Source organism: Tursiops truncatus, chromosome 13 (genome assembly GCF_011762595.2).
Source record: "Tursiops truncatus isolate mTurTru1 chromosome 13, mTurTru1.mat.Y, whole genome shotgun sequence".
In the NCBI taxonomy this organism is placed as follows: Eukaryota; Metazoa; Chordata; class Mammalia; order Artiodactyla; family Delphinidae; genus Tursiops; species Tursiops truncatus.
Window position 1 is genome coordinate 23,603,632 of NC_047046.1, and position 18,691 is coordinate 23,622,322.

Genomic DNA, 18,691 nt, shown 5'->3' on the forward strand with positions numbered 1-18,691 from the left:
AGCAACCCATGTTTAAAGGGAGAAACTGTTCTTAACCCAGCCCAGCTTAGCAGTAACATTTGGCAGCCACCTTGGGACTCTTTTTCTCCTCATCTGAAAAATGAAGGACTTGATGAGGTGAATGGTTCCCAACTCCGCAACCTATGTACCTCCTCAGAGACACACAAGCTCTTTTCCATTTTTTCCAAATACCGGAGGCTCTACCCTTAACTGCAGCACGACGGCACAAATTGCTTGAAACTATTACAGCCTTCCTGGCTTTTGGTTGGAACTGAATCAATGCACTCTGGCAGCACTTATTTCTTGCTGGTCAGAGGCTCATTATGTGTTTGGTTAATTTTTTCAAACAGGATATCAACATATCCATAATAATTACAGCTTAATTGACAGCCTGTTTCAGTCTACAGGGTCTGCAGGAAGGAGGAGTAATAAAGGGGTCTGTGGTGGTAGAACACTGGGTTCTGATGGACCGGAGTCTATAGGCCCCTGTTCTCTCTGCAGCCCCTGGGCCTGGGGGAGGCGTAGCATCCCCAGTTGTGACTCTCAGGCAGGGGCAGAGAGAGTGCCCGCTCTCCCGTCCACCCCGGTCACAGCTCAGAGGTAGGGGCTGGAAGAAGCTTCTTCCCAACAGTTTTCTGCTCATTCAGAGGCTAAGGATGAGCATCCAACCAGGCCCTCAACCAGGACATGGGAGGGCTTGTTCTTTAACCTATGTAAATCCACTGTAATTGTGGCTGTGTTCTGCTTTTACCACATAAGGTTGAAATTTTACCTGTAAACATTTGGTCTGGAGAATTTGCATGTGACTGAGGGCCAGGCCTCTGTCTTATCGCACTTGGCTTCTCCCAGCATCTTGCCTATTTGGTCTTGCACACCCTTGATGCACAGTAACTATTTCCTAATTGGTAGGAATTGATTATAATCAATTGATTTCTAATGGGCTAGATGAATAATTCATTTGGGAACCGTCTCTATTTCCAGAAATCTATTTGGTTCTGGGCCAAGAAACAGGTCCGTCTTGCTTGGGCATGGCAGGGCAAGGGGTCTGTCTCCTTTTGCCCTTGGTGTTCTCAAATTAAAGACGGAGGTGGGGAAGTGAACTCTTCATGGGCACCAGCTGTGGGCCAGGCTCGTGCTAGGCATTTGTACGTGATTTAATTCTCATCATCACCGGTGTGCAAATGAGGACACTGAGGCTCAAGAGTCATGAAGTAACTGGCTTTATGTGACACAGATAGTAAATGGCAAAGAAGGAATATGGACCCAGATCTTGAAAAAAGTTATTTGTGAGACTCTAAGTATTTTTTTTTTTAACTGGTGTGTTCCCTGCTGACTCAAAAGGCCTCAGCTTGGATCTGAGCTGCCCACTGAACTGACCATCAGGGTTTGGTCCACTTTGTACCCACCCAGGCTCTCCGTAGTGCTCGGGAAAAGTTCTGGAGGTCAAGGCGTGTGGGCTGGAGGGTTTCAGCTCCGCTCACTGACCGGGAGAGTGTGGTGGCTGATACCTCCACCCCAGGTCTGGACTCCACCATCAACCCCACCACCTCTGAGATGGATGCCCTCTGGCCTGCAGCCAGGACAGATGTTAACTTTCACTTGAAACTTTAAAAAATTGAAAGCTGGGAAAAAGCCTTGGCTTTGGGGAGAGCATATTGTGGCCGTAGCCCCTGAGAACCTGAGGTGGGATTCTTTTGAGTAGGACCTTACTTTCCCAGAGTGTGTTTTGGATTCTTTTCTTAAAAGGCAGAGTCTCCTGGGGACCAGCCTGCTGTGGACTCAGCGGAGGAGGAGAGTCGCTGTGCCATTTAACTGTTGGGTCCTTGGGCTTAAGGAGGAGTGTCAGCAAGTGTTAACACTAGAAGGAACGCGAGCTCTCAGGGCTCCAGCCTCTGTGTTTTCAAAGATGCAAACCCCGACGCCCAGCTTAGTGGACGTGCTGCATCGTCAGGTGCAAGTGCACATTGGTTCAGATCCCAGCTCCGTCATGTGTGTACCGGGCAACTTCGCAGAAGTGACTTGATCCTGCTTTTCAGTCTCCTAGTCTGTGAAACAGGGATAATCCTATCACCTTGCAGGGTGTGGTCAGGGTTAGAGATCATGTAAGGCACCTCATAACAGCACCCAGAGTATGGTTAGCATTCCTGTAACAGGTCACCATAGCTGCTGTTAATGTCTAAGCTAGGACTCTAAGTCTACCCTGGCAACTTCCCCGGTGGCCTGGAACCACTTGTGTTGTGTGACAAAGCAGCTTGGGGACCCACAACCAGTCCTCCTATCAGCTGTTCACCTTCCTGTTCTTCAGAGACACCTGTGGTGACTGACTTCGGCCATGCAGCTGGCTGTGCCCGTCAAAGGCATTCCTTGACACAGATGTATGCATCGGTGGTGTTGCTCTCTGGCCAGGTGTTCTTCCCAGGAGGCTGGCGTGGCTGTCTCCTGCGTGCCTGCACTCGCTTCTCTCCCTGCCTCCTCTCCTGGGCCTGGCCAGGGCTACTTGCAGCAAACAAAAGCAGGATATTGGCAATGGAGAGAAGGACGTGTCTGGTGCTCCTGTGCCCCGCGGCACACATACCATTGTGAGGGTGTGACAGGGCCCAGGCCTGCAGTTGGGTGCAAATTCGTCTGCACCAGCTTTTCTCTCCTGCAGACAGGAGAGGGGTAGGGCCTGGTGACCGTGAGCCCTGGAACTCTTGTGCTCCCACCTGGACTGCTGGTTCTTGCCACTCCCACCGTTTTCACTTTGGAAACATTTGCTAAGGGCTTACTCTGCCAGCCCTTTGCAAGGTGCTGAGTCTACCAGGAGTAAGTGGGACACTGTTCCTATCCAGTGAAGGAGGAAAGCAGATACCCAGAAACTTTACATCAGCAGGTGGCAGCAGGAAGGAAGCCCCTGCTTCTGGTGCTGGCCCTGTGCTAGGCACCTCACAGCCGTCCAGAACCTAGTTTAATCCTCACTGTTACCCCGAAAGTAGGTGGTGATGTTGCCATTTCACAAATGAGTTAAAGCAGCTGGCCCTAGGCCACTTAGGGGGAAAGTGGTGCTGAGACTTGAACCTTCAATCATCTAGGGAAAAGTCTAATCCCCTCATTTTACAGGTGGGGAAACTGAGCCCAGAGAGGGAAAGGGGCTTTTCCAAGGGCATGTAGTCTCTCCTCCCAATTCAGAGCTCATCCAATGTGCCCTTTTTTTTTTTTTTGGCTGTGTTGGGTCTCCGTTGCTGCGCGTCAGCTTTCTCTAGTTGTGGCGAGCGGGGGGCTACTTGTCGATGCAGTGCGCAGGCTTCAGTAGTTGCGGCATGCAGGCTCTAGAGCGCAGGCTCAGTAGTTGTGGCGCACGGGCTTAGTTGCTCCGTGGCATGTGGGATCTTTCCAAGCCAGGGATCAAACCCATGTCCCCGGCATTGGCAGGCGGATTCTTAACCACTCCGCCACCAGGGAAGTCCCCCAGCATGCCTTTTACATTGAGAGGAGTTGGAGCTGCAAGCCCAGAACAGGGTCTTCTCCTGTAATTTGTGGTCCTCACTGAGCCATTCTGGGCACTTCATATCCTTACTGTTCACACCAGACCCAGCTCTCAGGACCCTGAAGTTCAGCATCCAAAGGACAAGTAGGAAATGCTGAAGGTGGGAATGGCTGGTGGCAGAAGCCCCCATCGTGGCCTCTCACCCTGCACTGTTAATCAAGTTTTGATTAGAATTTCTCTTCCCCAACTCATTATAAAGCTCTTGGAAAGCGGAGTTGGAAACCTTGTATATCTATCTTTTCTATCTACAGTGCTTGCCAATTTACTCCCAAGTTACTGTAATACACTTGCCTTGCCCTTCATAGTTTGCAAAAGGCTTTCCTCTTACGTTAACTTATTTAGTCTTCATAGTGGGTCTTTGTAATAGTTGCTGTGAGTCACATTTTGTCAATGAGGAAAAGCTACTGAGAGAAGTTGTCCAAAAGCCACCCAGCTGATGGCAGTAAGGGGCTGATAACGTGAGCTTCCATTATCATCATCATCTTTACCAGCAGTGAACACTTACTGAGTTCCTACTGCACTAGACCTTTTATAGAAACTGTGTATACTTTATTTTTTTTTATTTTTTAATTTTATTTTTGGCCCTACCACGCAGCTTGCGGGATCCTAGTTCCCCACCGGGGATTGAACCCGTGCCCCCTGCAGTGGAAGCACGGAACCCCAACCACTGAACTGCCAGGGAAGTCCCAAACTGTCTACACTTTAATACAGATTATTTTATTTTCGCAGCAGTCTATTTTACAGATAAGGAAGCTGGGTCAGAGAAGTGAAGTCACTTGCCCAAGATGACATAACTAGTAAGCAGCAGGGTTAGGATTCAAACCAAGAGGCAGCTCCACCCTGCCTCTCAGAAAGCAAGGATGTGGCCGGTGTGGGTGGTGTGAGGCCTCCATGACAAGAACAGAGAGTCTGTTAACTAGGGAGAAAGAGGTGGGGTGGGCTTGTCAGGCCAAGGGGCTCTTAGCACTGGGCACCAGGATCAGACGTGAGGACGAGCATGTCTGTACATGTCTGTACATGTCTGTTCCCCCCCGGCCTGACCAAAGGTGGAACGTCACGGTGACTGGAGCAGAAAGGAGGCCTGGGGCTAACATGCATGTATTACACAGCGCCGATGGGGTTTTGGTTTTATCCCCCCAATATTTTATTTTGAAAATTTTCAAATATATAGAAAAGTTGAAAGAATAGTTCAAAGAACGCTCATGTGTCCATCACCTAGACTCATCATTTGCTAACTTTTTTTTTTTTTTTTTTTTTTTTGCGGTACGCGGGCCTCTCACTGTTGTGGCCTCTCCCGTTGTGGAGCATAGGCTCCGGACGCGCAGGCTCAGCGGCCATGGCTCACGGGCCCAGCTGCTCCGCGGCATGTGGGATCCTCCCGGACCGGGGCACGAACCCGTGTCCCCTGCATCGGCAGGCGGACTCTCAACCACTGCGCCACCAGGGAAGCCCCATCATTTGCTAACTTTAAGCCACTTTGTCTGTACACAAACACAATGTTTTATTTATTTTTTTTTTACTTAACTATTTAAAAGTCAGTTGAAGTTTCCCCTTAATTATTACTTTACTATTTTTTCTTCTACAAATTTTTCTATATAGCCAAAGTATCATCACATCTAAGAAAATTGACAGTAATTTTACAATATAATCTAATGTATAGTCCAAATTCAGATTTCCTCAGTTGTTCCAAAAATGTCACTCTCGTCTGTTTTCTTTTTCAGTCCAGATTCAAATACAAAGTTTAGGTATTGCATTTGGTTTCTGTGTCTCTAGGCTTTTTTAATCCCTGGGCCTTAACTTTTTGGAAGAGTAAAGAGCAGTTGTCTTATAGAATGACCTCCCCTTTCTGGATTTGCCTGACTGTTTCTTTATGCTTAACATAATTTTCTCAAGCATGCTACACCATAAAGTGTTATATATAGGATGGATAAACAACAGGTTCCTACTGCATAGCACAGGGAACTATATTCAATATCCTGTGACAAACCATCATGGAAAAGAATATTTTTTAAAAAAATGTCTATATGTGTATAACTGAGTCACTTTGCTATACTGCAGAGATTGGCACAACATTGTAAATCAATTATACGTCAATTTAAAAAAATTTTTTAATTAAAAAAAGAATGCTACATCAGTGATGCTGTTGGTAATGGGTGGGTTTTTGAGCTTCTTTGATTTGTCGAGATAGCTGTCTAGACCAGAGGTTCTTAACAGGGTCCGTGAGTAGGCTTCAACCCTTGATACACATGTACCCCATACCTAAATTCTATGCACATTTTCCTCCTATGCGCATTTTGCCAGGAGAGGCTTCTTGACTCTATCAGATTCTCCAAGGGCTTCAAGACCCAGAAAGGTTGAGGTCCCCCAGCGGAGGCAGGTCATACAGAGCTGGTTTCTGGGGTCCTGTTCACTCAGACTGGCTTCCGTTGGGAAGATAGCAGCAAACTGTAACATTCCCTTGTCCTGGCTCTGGATCAAAGAGGTCCCTCCATTTTGTTCTTACACCTGGGAGCCAGGGGCGGCCCGTGTAGCCTAGTTCCAAGGATCCGGGAGAGTTTCTGTTCTCATCTTGCCTTTCAGATGTTCTGAATGCCAGGATTCCCTCACCAACTGGTACTACGAGAAGGATGGGAAGCTATACTGCCACAAGGACTACTGGGGGAAGTTTGGGGAGTTCTGCCATGGATGCTCTCTGCTGATGACGGGACCTGTCATGGTGCGTGAATCCCTCCATCTCTGCCCCTCTTGGTCATCAGAGTCCATTGTCAGTACCTCCAGTTCCCCGTGGCCATTCATCTTCTGGTCTTCCCATCAGCCAAGGCCTCTCCCTTTATTTATTCAGTCATTTAACAGATTTTTTTTTTAGTACCCATGAAGTGCCAGGTAAGGTCCTTCCCCCAAAGACTTAACAGTCCAGTGTTGGGGTGGGTGGGTAGGCAGGCAGGGAGGAGACACAGTACGATGGGATGAGGGCCTTAAAGGAGAGTATGAGCCTTTCTAGTGGGGATGATTACTTCTGGGATCCTGTTCTCATGGCTGAGACCGAAAGAGTTTTTTGCAGTCTCCGAAATGACAGGGAGGCACCCATCTGACCCTTTCTCTGGAAGCGCGAGGGAGGGGAGTGCCAAGGTAGATTATGACTGGGGTCTGTAGATCCTTGATGGGAGGTCCCTCGCCCATCCCTACCTTCACTCCAGCAGCAGTGACAACTCACTTCCTCCCCATGTCTGTCTACCCTTTTCCCCACCTGCTAACAGGTGGCCGGGGAGTTCAAGTACCACCCAGAGTGCTTTGCCTGTATGAGCTGCAAGGTGATCATTGAGGATGGGGATGCGTACGCCCTGGTGCAGCACGCCACCCTCTACTGGTAAGATGATGGCCCCGTGTCCATCCTTCCCTACAAGAGTAGCCAAGAGAGAGGGACAAGTGGCACTGTGAGTTAGGCAGAAAGATTACAGGGGTATCAGCATGCTGGATTCCTATCACAGCAATGCTCTTAACCAGGTCTGAAAGCTGTGAGCAAGATGATTAACGTCTCTGCCCTCTGTCCTCACCTACTGGGAGAATAACCACACTGCCCTGCAAGCCTCCCAGAGGAAGAGAGTGCCTGGGAGGGCGCTCTCGGAGAAGGATCCCAGAACATTAAAGGCAAAGACCCCTTAGAACTCACTCAGTCCAACTGCCTCTGTCGATAAAAGAAGTCAGGCTGAGGCCCAGTGCTTAATTTGAGTCAGAGGCAGAGTGAAGAGAACCCAGGCCGTCTTTCCCCCAGTCCCAGCCCACCCCAGAGAACCCAGGCTGCTTATTCTTGTCAGCTGGAATCGGGCAAGGGCAGTGAACATGGGGCTATGGATATTGTTACTTGAAGCCACGTGGGGGCTTCCAGGTGGGGCTGCGGGTTCTCAGCCCCCTTTCTGCTCCTCCCGCAGTGGGAAGTGCCACAACGAGGTGGTGCTGGCACCCATGTTTGAGAGGCTCTCCACAGAGTCTGTCCAGGACCAGCTGCCCTATTCCGTCACACACATCTCCATGCCGGCCACCACCGAGGGCAGGCGGGGCTTCTCCGTGTCCGTGGAGAGTGCCTGCTCCAGCTACGCCACCACCGTGCAAGTAAAAGAGTGAGTGTCTGGGGCAGGGGTTCTTGAGCAGAGCCCACAGATGGGCCTTGAGGGGATCGGAACCCCAGAGTCATAGCAGAGCTCCCCACATCTTCATCTCGTCTCTTCCTCCTGGGCTCACTGTACTGTCACCGTGCCTGGGCCTTGGCACTTACTGTTCTCCCTGCCTAGGTTCCTCCCCACCAGATACTTAACGCCAGAATTGCTCACCTTTCACGTGTCAAGTTTCAGATCATGTTTGCTCTTTGAAATTATCTGCCTTGGTTATGTTTGTTTATCATGTGTCCTCCTCACGAGTTCCTTCTGGAACTTAGTCTTGTTCAACGCTGCATGTCCAGGGCCTGGAACAGTGCCTGGCACATAGTGGGTGTGCATGGATTATTGTTTCGTTGGTTGAGTGAGTGAATGGAGGAAGGAGGAGAAAGAGGTTAAGACTCCATCCTAGGTCCAGGCCAGCGACCAGATGGGGGAAGAGTCTGTCTGCCTAATAACAGTAATGAGGCACTGTGTCTGCCAACCCTGCAGACGGTGACTGTGCACTTACTGTGTGCTGGGCACTGGGTGCTCACAGCAGAGGGGGGAGGTCCTGGGGTTGGGGGAGTGAGGTGAAGTCTGCTCTAAGCCTAGAACTGTGTTCAGGGCTGAGGTGGGAGTCTGTGGCTGTGTCTGGTGTAGATTGAGTGGTTGGGACTAGCCAGAGGGGGTCTGTTAAGTCATGGAGGGCCTGGATTATGGAGACTCAGCAGGTCTATTGAGGGATTTAAGCAACTAGGTGACACAACCAGGTGAGCATTTTAGAAGGATGGCTGCCGTGGAAGTGGGATGGGAGAGGAGCAGGCCTAGAGGTGCAGAGACCAGTTAGGAGGCTGATGCAAGATCCAGGCAGGGGATGTTGGTCACTATGGTGATGGAGGATTCTTCAGGATGGTGAGGGTTGGGGGGCAGTGAGGGAACCCCACATGGGGAGGGTGCTGTCCAAGTTTCTGGCTTAGGCCTCTGGGTGAGTGGGGGTGCTCTTTACTGAGACGGGGCACCCTGTGAAAGGTGTGGCCTTTCGCTGTGAGTGGCCTGGGCCTTGGGGGCCAGTAGGGGCCTGGGGCCTGGTGAGCCATCCCTGCACAAGAGAAATTGGTCAGACACTTTTTAAAGATGCCTTCACCCCATCTCAACTCTTGTCTGGCCCAGGGTCAACCGGATGCACATCAGTCCCAACAACCGCAATGCCATCCACCCTGGGGACCGCATCCTGGAGATCAATGGGACCCCCGTCCGCACACTCCGAGTGGAAGAGGTACAGTGTGTCCTGTGGGAGTGGGACACGGAACAGACCCTCCGGGAGACCAGGCCATGGCCTTTACCTTTTCCTACCCCCAGTCTATCTCTTTGTCTTGCCAATGAGCCTGTGACCACTAGTGACCTCCTGTGTCAGCCTGGCACGTTACCAGGGCAGCAGGGATGGCCTGCCAGACTGTCAGAGGGCACTGTGTGGCTAGTGGCAGCTGGAGGCCACACTGGCTTGGGTCATCTGGGCTGACAGTGGGTGACCTGCAGTGGGACAGCCTGTGGAGCCAGCCTTACACTGCTCTTGGCCACAGGTAGAAGATGCAATTAGCCAGACGAGCCAGACGCTTCAGCTCTTGATTGAACATGACCCCGTCTCCCAGCGCCTGGACCAGCTGCGGCTGGATGCACGGCTCTCTCCCCACATGCAGAATGCCAGACACTCGGACACCCTCATCCCCCTGGACACCAAGGAGAATCTGGAAGGGACACTGAGGAGACGCTCCCTGAGGTGCCACTTCCCACCCCGGCTCTGCGCTGTCCCATGCCGGCCCTCAGACGAGGTGGAGCCGGCTCTCAGAGGCCAGCAGAGTTAGGAAGGGAACCAGCTGGCCAGGGACGGGCTATGAGGATTGTGCTGACCCAGTTCCCCCGCCTCAGGGATCACAGTTCATAGCCGGGACCCAGCTGACTGCCAGGTTTCCCTAGAAACCAGAGGGTCAGGCTCTGTCCACTGAACTGAGCTGGACAGGAGGCAGCAGTGCTGGACCCCAAAGGATAGCATGGCCTGTGGGGGAAGCGTGGGGCTCAGAGGCTGGAGAAGGGGCACAGATAGGGTTAATAAGTGTAAAGACGTTGAAAACTAGAAAGCAAGAGGTGAATTAAAGTTGTTTTAGGTTTTCAAGAAGGGACAGGGAACCCTGGCGGTCCAGTGGTTAGGACTCCGAGCTTTCACTGCTGAGGGCCCGGGTTCAATCCCTGGTTGGTGAACTAAGATCCCACAAGCTGCGAGGCGTGGCCAAAAAAAAAAAAATGTCATAAACATAGTGGCTTTATTGCTCTAAAAATCATACACACTTATTATTTTAAAATTCGGGAAATGCAGACGGGTACCACAAAGATGTGCAAAATATCCGAAATCCCGTTTGCTTGTTTGGGGTGGTACTAGGCTGTCGCTCTAAGCCGGTCAGGGCTTAAATCAGGCAGGCATGGAAGGCGGTGGACTTCCATCAACAGTGCTGTCAGCTAGTAGAGTCTAATCCATCATTCCAGGTGAGAGGTACTTAGGATTCCCACTTTGAATGTGATTTTACCATGCTTAAATGGGCTGCAGATGTCTGCAGCCCCTAGACGACACATCTGTCTGATGTTAGAGTCCCCTCCCGCATCACAGCACCCTAACTACAGACATTGGAACGGACAGGGCGGACCTGAGGTTCCTGCCTCTAGGCTTTCCTGGCGGGTCTCTGAGGACTGCCCTGTCCCTACCCTCATCCTTCCTCATCCTCAGGCGCAGTAACAGCATCTCCAAGTCCCCTGGCCCCAGCTCCCCAAAGGAGCCCCTCCTGCTCAGCCGTGACATCAGCCGCTCAGAATCCCTCCGCTGTTCCAGCAGCTACTCGCAGCAGATCTTCCGGCCATGTGACCTGATCCACGGGGAGGTCCTGGGAAAGGGCTTCTTTGGGCAGGCCATCAAGGTGAGCACTGGTGGCAGCTGTGCCACCTCTCTGCCCCCCAGCCCTCTCACCTTCTTTTGGGGATTTCTTATCACATGGCCTCCCCGATGCTCTGCAGGATACCAGACCTCACTCCTGGCTGGAGGTGATGGTGTGAGGGCCGCACCCCTTCCCTCCCAGGCCACCGAAGGGCAGCATTGCTGCTGAAGTGAGCTTGGTGGACCTGGAGCCCCGGGTGGGGACGAGCTCTCCCGTGGCCCTCCTGCCTCCAGTCAGTGGGTGTCTTTAGGTGCCTAGAGGCCTCGGTGCTGGGAGTGGCTCCTGCCTCCCTGCTGAACAGTCTTGGGGACTAACCTCTCTTTCTCTCCTCCTCCTCTGCTGAGAGCTGGGAGGGGGGGTCAGGTAAGCCATGTGTCTCAGCCTTCGGGGCATTGGGGCTGGAGAGCTCACTCCCAACCCACCCAGCTCCCTGATGCATGTCTGTGGCACTGACCCTCCTGCCCCTAGACTCCTTTTCCCCCAGGGGACATGCTTCTGTGTCAGGTGACCAGAGACCCTGCTTGGCTTGGCAGCAGCCCCACCCACCCCGCCCCGCCGCCTCCTCCCACATGTCCCTTTTCTAGATTCTTGCTTCTCCTTTGTGCATGCCCAGCTCTCCAGGGAGGAGGGTGTGCTCCCCTCTTAGTCCCCCGGGGCCCATGCTGTGTGTTCTACACATGAGCTCTGTCAGTTTTATCCGGTTACTTCAGTGTGTCCTCCAGGGGATGGGATGGCCAGTTACATCGATTTTCACACAGTTCCCCAGAACCACCTCTGGTCTCTGCACCAGTAACAGTCACCCTCCTTTTAGGTGACACACAAAGCCACTGGCAAAGTGATGGTCATGAAGGAGTTGATTCGGTGTGACGAGGAGACACAGAAGACTTTTCTGACTGAGGTAAGAAGGGGAGTGTAGGGGTTAGGAGTTTGATGTCAGTGTTGGAAGACAGAAGTTGTTACTAAATAATGATTTCAATCCCGGCTTTTGGCACCAAAAAAAAAAGAAAAAAAGATTTCAAGAGGAAACTTAGTTTGGAGTCACTTTCTTAAGGCAGAAAAAATCATTTAGAGGAACGTCCCTGCCCCCTCTAAATTACAGCATAATTATTTGTGCAACAAACACTAAAGACAGCATGAGCTGGGTACCGCGAGATGTGGTTCAGAGGAGCTCGTGGAGTGTGGGGTGATGGACATGAACACAGACCAGTTCACTGCAGCTCGATGCTGTGACCCCACCTGAACGCCGTGCCCGGGGAGCCTGGCACCTTGAATGTTGACACGGTTCTCCCACCTCTCTCCATTGCTCCACTGGGTGCTGCCCTCCAGGCCTTGGGTCCTTCTACTCCAGTTCCCCCGATGCAGCTCCTAGAAAGGCAGGCTCCCAGGGGTGAGGCCTGGGAGGCCATTCCCGTCCACCTGGGGCCTTCCTCCACAGCACATGAGATAGGAGGTGGGAGATGCAGGTCACATTTGTCAATCTGACTCCCTGGAGGGAAGGGGTGAGAAAGAAACCACCCACCCTCCTTGGCCTCCCCTCCTTCAGGTGAAGGTGATGCGCAGCCTGGACCACCCCAACGTGCTCAAGTTCATCGGCGTGCTGTACAAGGACAAGAAGCTGAACCTGCTGACGGAGTACATCGAGGGGGGCACGCTGAAGGACTTTCTGCGCAGCGTGGTGAGCGTGCCACCCCCAAAGTTCCCAAGAGCCTTGGTGGGTTGTCTGTGGGACACCTCTGTCACCACTACTCTGGAACCATGATGGCCAGAGAGGCCCACTGCTTTGCCTACAAAGGGCCGTGCTGGGCGGGACTGGGCACAGGCAGGGAGGGTTTGCTGGCAGATCATGTTGACCCACGGGGCCCGGACCTCAAGTGGGACAGGGCCCAGAAGCCTCTGATGGGCATTCCTCCATCCTGTAGGACCCGTTCCCCTGGCAGCAGAAGGTCAGCTTTGCCAAAGGCATCGCCTCTGGAATGGTGAGTCCTGCCAACAGCCCTGCCAGCGGAGCAGGGGTATTGGGAGTGGGGGGTCAGGAGAGGTGCAGGGATGGCGGGCAGGCACTGAAAGGCAGAGACCCTGTCCTGGGCAGCCTGCATGGGCTGGGTCCTTCAGCACCTGTTTATCAAGCTTCTCTCTGTGCCAGTGAAAATTGCCCACAGCTGGCTGTTCTCAACTTACAACTCTACTCTCAAAGAATTCCCAGTCTTCAAGAGCAAACAGGGTATGGGCAAGGCGAACTGGAGAAGCAAACTAGCACGAGGCAGCCTGGCCCTGCTGTCACAGGGGCATCCAGGTGCTGAGGGCCCTTAGAGAGAGCAGAGAACCTCACTGCCTAGGAAATCAGAGAATTGGGAATTGTGTTCTAGTTGAGCCCTGAAGGATGGGTCAGAATTGCATGAAAGTTCCTCTTGGCAGAGAGGCCCCAAGGTTGGGGTGATGAGAGCAGCAAAGAGCTGGGAGGAGAAAGGAGGAAATAGTCTGTTTCACTGGGAAAGAATGGTGCCAGTCACAGCGATGGGGACAGTGACAACTGCCGAGTGCTTTCTCCAAGCCGGGCACTGAGCTGAGGGACTAGCACCTCTCATGACAGCCCTGGTTCCAGATGAGAAGCTGAGCTACACAAGGACGGAGCTAGGAGCTTGGGTCAGTTGGTCTGACCCCCAAGCCCGAGATTTTAATGCCTGCTGTTCTATGTGGGGTCCATGAAGACAGTATTAGACAGGGGGGACATTAAAATCCCTGCGTTTAAGCTAAGGAGTCCAGACTTTATTTAGGAAGCCAAAAAGACACACATATAAGATTTTTAAGCAAGAACATTTTGTGACCAGAGCTGTGCTGTTTTGAAGGTGACTCTGGTGTGGTCAGTAGGTTGGCGGGGAGTTGGGAGAACTCAGGGCAGGGAGACCTGGGTTGGGAGTCATGAAACCTTTCAGGTTTCTGAATTACAGTGGGGCTGTGGGACCAGGAGACTGGGAGGCAGGGTGGAGTCAGAATGGAGACTGGTTGGTAGTGAGAGAGCAGGGGTGGGGGGAGGTGGGCCCGGGGCGCCTTGAGGTGCCTAGAAGAACAGTGGTGTCGTCTACCAGACTGCCGGGGGAGGGGGGGGGGGAGTGATGGTCGGGAAACGGGTTTGGGAAGAGCTAGGATAGGATAGGCATCTGCTGAGGCTGATGTGCTGGTGGTTCGTGGGGGTCAGCAGTGAAGAGAAGGTGGCTCTGAGAGGCGCTGACATTGAGGAGGCCGGAAGGAAAAGGCAGGCGTCTCGAGGGCAGGTGTCTCGGGAGAGGCATGGGTAGCCTCGGAGGAGGGGTGGCAGGCAGGTCAGGAAGAGCTCCCTGGGCGTGTGAGCAGCTCCAGGAGCCCAGGGGCCGGAAGCAGTGCTGTGGGGGTTGCAGGGGGCTGGGGGGTGGCTCCTTCCCCTCTTGCTGGGGAAGGGAAGGGAAAGGAAGTGGCTCCAGGATGACAAGAGCCAGAGGCGGAGGCCTGGAGGGGGGAAATAGCAAGTAGAGACCAGTTTGGAAACATTTGGGTAGGAAGAGGGAGAGGTCAAAGTGAGAGCACCGAATCCTCACCACTAGACCACAGGGAGTGGGGAGGGTGCTGAGTCTCAGGGGAGGGGGATGTTGGGAGCACAGAGCCAGTTGGACCAGGAGGAGGCCACTTGCCCTTTCACAGCAGGAAGGATCCAGAGTGGCTGAAGCCAGAGACTGGGGTGAGGGTGAGGGTGTGAAGGGGCAGGAGCAATGCACCCAGGTGGGGCATCTAAGTAAAGTGGGTAGAGGGGATGGAGGCTTGCAAGGGCCAGGGCCCAGTGGAGTCGGAGACTTGAGGAGAGAGCATCCACTGGGTTGGGTCAGTGAACAGAGGATGGGCAGGAAATGGCGTCAGGGAGAGGGGAAGCCCCGGCGGCCTTTGGCTTTCTGTTGTCGGTGGGACAAGGGAGTGACAGCAGGAGGGCTCTGGAGTCCGGGTTGGTTCCGAAGCTGGGTGGGGATGACCTGGGAGAAGAGCAGGTTCTGTGGCCCCCAGTTTCAGAGTCACCATCTGGTTGATTAACTGCCCATTGGCCTCAGCTCATACTTCTGTTCCAGGCCTATTTGCATTCGATGTGTATCATCCACCGGGATCTGAACTCGCACAACTGCCTCATCAAGCTGGTATGTCCCACCACTCTGGGCCTCCCCAGGGCGGTCCTCCTGGCCTCCTTGTCACCAGGGAGACTGTCCCCTATTGCTTTAGACCAGAGGTATCACCTAGGGCTCCTGTCTTGCCCCTCCTGCTGCCTCCAATGCCCTCCTCTGTCTTCCAGGGGCTTCCTAACACATGCCGACGAATCCCACCTCCTCCCAGTAGCAGCTTTGAAATCCTTTGGTTAAAAGGGACTTGAGAAGTTCCTTAACTGTACATAGAACCCTGTCGCTTTTCCTGGTTTTGCCCTGTGATGGTGAAAGCAACTCACTGAGGACCCAGTTTTACAGCCTTGGCACCTGAAGCCTCAGCCCAAGGCCACAGAGCTAGTAAATTCACAGTGACTGGTTTGGGGCCAGCCTCCGTCCTCGTTGCTGGTCAGCTTTGGCTGTTACAATGTTACTACTCCTGTTGACTTCCAGTGTGGCTTCCTGGGTGTCCACTTACTGGCCCTGGCTGTGCCCTCTGGACTTACACCAAACAGTCTTAATCCCTTTTCCACATGACTGCCTTGTAGCTGTTTGAAGAGCTTATCTCCCCTACGTCCCCCCACTGAATGCCTCCACCTTGTCTTTTTCTGTCTTATCCTGGTTCTAGCCACGGCCTTAAATCTTTCTGGGAACAAGGCAGGATGAGAAAAACACAAAACAAAAGAAATCCTCTGTCCTGCCTCTGAGTTCCACTCTCCGGGTCCCAGAGCCTTACCCCTCCAGGCTCCAGCGCCTCTGCTGAGAACACCCCCAGGCCTGGGGAACCTGCTCTGTGCAGAGAGCAGACAGTGAAAAAACAAACGCCGAGCCCCATTCGCTAAGACAGCCCTTTGCTACACTCCTTTTCTCCCCTTCCCAGTGGCTGCTTTTGGGAATGTCCCCACCAGGTGCTAACCTGGCCCTTGTCCTCCCAGGACAAGACCGTGGTGGTGGCAGACTTTGGGCTGTCACGGCTCATAGTCGAGGAGAGGAAGAAGCCCCCAGTGGAGAAGGCCACCACCAAGAAGCGTACCTTGCGCAAGAGTGACCGCAAGAAACGCTACACGGTGGTGGGAAACCCCTACTGGATGGCCCCTGAGATGCTGAATGGTGAGTCCTGACGCCCCAGAGGGGAGGTGGGGCCGCATCTCTCAGCAGAGCCCTGGGGGCTTCAGGGGAGGCCTGTGAAGTGTAAGGCCAGGTACCCAGAGCTGAGGGCTAGATGGTTTTTATCCCCTGCCAGGCTGGACCTCATAAACCCCTCCCTCCCTGAGCTCAGTCCTGCGAGCTGGCCAGTGCCCCATTCTGGGCCCACGCTGCGGTCTGACTGTGGCTTTTGAGCACCAAGGGTAGCTGAGAGCTCAGGCTGTTTATTGCCTTTTCTTCTCTCTCCGTGCTGAGAACTGAAGTGTGGCGCCCCCTTGTGGATAATGCTCTAACCAGCCAAAGATGCTCATTGGATTCTTGAACCACACAGGGCTGTGAGGCCTCAGAAATGGTCCGATACACCCTTTCTGGAGTCTGCAGCCCAGAGAGGTTTAGGAATCTTCCCAGGAACACACAGCAGGCAGTGTCAGGGTCCATGTGAACCCTGGTCCAATTCTCTTTCACTATCCCATGCAGTTTCATCCTGGGCAGTGTTGTTTCACAAGATTTCTCCAAGGCAGCCCACACAGGACTGAGGAAAGGTGATTTTCAGATGGTGTCTATCCAGGGCAGCCTTTGGGGCATCCCCACAGAAGCTATTCTAACCCTGTTTCTTGGCTGTGGCCTGACCTGGCTCTAGACTCAGTGCAGAGCAGAGAAGGGACTAAACCTAATAGCCTGCTCTCCTGTGTTCCCCAAGGAAAGAGCTACGATGAGACCGTGGATGTCTTCTCTTTTGGGATTGTCCTCTGTGAGGTGAGCTCCTGCATGGAGGCCGGGACTGAGGCAGCAGGCCCAGCAGCTCGGCCCCCTAGTCAGAACTGGGGCTCCTCCTCCTCCTAAGATGAGTGGCTTGCCATAAAATCAACACCAGTGGAGGGTTGTGTAGTTTATCACAGATCTGTTGACACCTTCGAGTCTCATTGGTGCCATGAGAAGGATTGGGCCGGGCTTATTCAGGTGAGGAAGCTGAGGCTCAGAAAGGGGCAGTGGCTTGCTCTTGGTCACATGGCCAGTAAGGGGGTGGGCGGGACACGAAACTTCACCAGGAAGGGCAGGAGGTTGTCCTTCTAGCTCTTGGGCCAGATGTAGCCTTTCCCTCTGTGCCACCTTCCCCAGGCACTCGTGCTGCCCCCACCCTCAGCCCAACAAGGAGCAGCAGACACTCCAGGAAGCGCTGGCCCATGTGGCACAGCGCTAGGCTCTGTGGGGTGCAGAGTGAGTCACGGAAAGAGTCCTGCCCTCAGGAGCTTAGCTCAGTCTGTCTTGAAGCACTGAGTCGAGTACATACATTCAAAGGCTTCTGTGCTTCCCACGGAGTGAGATGTGGTAGAGGAGACAAGAGGGACGGTTGGAATGATGAAGGAAGGTTTTTAAAAATATTGTTCTCTAACAGAGATCACTTGAGCACCTACTGCGTACAAAGCACTGGTCTGGCGCCAAAGGGTTTCAGACTTGAATCAGACCCAGCGCCAACCTTCTCAGGGCCTAAACTCTGTCAGGGGACACAGACAGAAGGGTACAGAGCAGGGCAGGGTCGGGTGGGTGGAAGCTGCTCCTCCAGAGGCCAGTTGGGAATATTGTGCTTCTGCTGCAGTGAGGCCTCTTCCAAACCCTCCTCAGTAACCACACTCTCAGTCGAGAGACAAGTCTGGATTAGCAAGATTTGGAGAAACGGGGGAGGTGGAGCCCTCCAAGGACAGTTTTTACCTCCCTCTTCTGACCATCCTTCCTGTCCTGTCCACACACCAGCATGGCCCACCCCTGCCATGCGGCTGTACATCAGCAGCCCATTCCTGACCACTGTCTTCCCACCTGCAGATCATTGGGCAGGTGTATGCAGATCCTGATTGCCTGCCCCGAACACTGGACTTCGGCCTCAACGTGAAGCTCTTCTGGGAGAAGTTTGTCCCCACGGACTGCCCCCCAGCCTTCTTCCCCCTGGCCGCCATCTGCTGTAGACTGGAGCCCGAGAGCAGGTTGGTATCCGCTCCTGTCTGCCAACCCGCATGGTCCTGGGATGCTCGCCCCTGCCTTCAGCCATCCCCAAGCCCTTCCCAGGAACTGGGGTGGTAAAAGCCTTGAGTTCGAGGATGGCTGTCAACCACCGAAGCCACCTGACAACCCTGACATGCCAGTCGAGGGGACGGGAGACGAGGGTATCGTAGCAAGTGACCTGGATGTAACCCAGAGACAGCTGTTAAAAGAAACTTTAACAGCAGGAAATTCACCCAAAGCTACACCATGCTAACAGCATAAGTGTCTCCATGTTTCCATATTCCCACGTCCATGTCCAAATACATATGTTTTGTACATTTATAATGTCAAATAGAGAAAAGCTTTACATTTTGCTCTGCATTTTGTCACTACCCAGTATTCCAGATTATCATTTTTGTTGACTATGGAATTCACTAGGAGACTGTATGAACACATAATATACATAATGTAGATGTTCAGGTTTTTCCAGTTTCTCCTTACAATAGGTGTTACTACTGTGAGCATCTTTATGCGTTTAGCCATTTTCTTCCTTTAAAGAAATCTTTTAAAATTACCTTTATTCTTCTCAGGTTATAGCTTTCATTATTACCAAAGTTATTCTGAGTCTTTTTAAGTTTGTGCATTAGAAAACTAGAACCTTTGTGCTTCTGCTATCAAAAATTATGTTTCTTTTAAAAAACAAATTCAAACATTACCAAAATATATAGGACAGGAAGTATACGTTTTCTATAATCTCCTGAGCAGTGTGCC

The 18,691-nt window shown here is 52.7% G+C and overlaps 1 protein-coding gene across 8 annotated transcripts in view; it reads left to right on the forward strand.

Moving 5' to 3' along the window:
- The window catches only part of LOC101330241 (E3 ubiquitin-protein ligase RNF185), an 85,453-nt gene that overhangs the window by 63,565 nt on the left and 3,197 nt on the right, over window positions 1–18,691 (forward strand). For all 8 annotated transcript variants that reach the window (XM_019950110.3, XM_019950109.3, XM_019950111.3 and 5 more), the window contains 13 exons: window positions 6,107–6,242; window positions 6,784–6,893; window positions 7,456–7,644; window positions 8,830–8,935; window positions 9,240–9,436; window positions 10,436–10,622; window positions 11,452–11,538; window positions 12,184–12,315; window positions 12,560–12,616; window positions 14,732–14,797; window positions 15,733–15,907; window positions 16,644–16,699; window positions 17,765–17,922. In XM_019950110.3, the coding sequence (XP_019805669.1) occupies window positions 6,107–6,242; window positions 6,784–6,893; window positions 7,456–7,644; window positions 8,830–8,935; window positions 9,240–9,436; window positions 10,436–10,622; window positions 11,452–11,538; window positions 12,184–12,315; window positions 12,560–12,616; window positions 14,732–14,797; window positions 15,733–15,907; window positions 16,644–16,699; window positions 17,765–17,922 (1,656 nt within the window). The remainder of the gene's footprint in view (window positions 1–6,106; window positions 6,243–6,783; window positions 6,894–7,455; window positions 7,645–8,829; window positions 8,936–9,239; window positions 9,437–10,435; window positions 10,623–11,451; window positions 11,539–12,183; window positions 12,316–12,559; window positions 12,617–14,731; window positions 14,798–15,732; window positions 15,908–16,643; window positions 16,700–17,764; window positions 17,923–18,691) is intronic.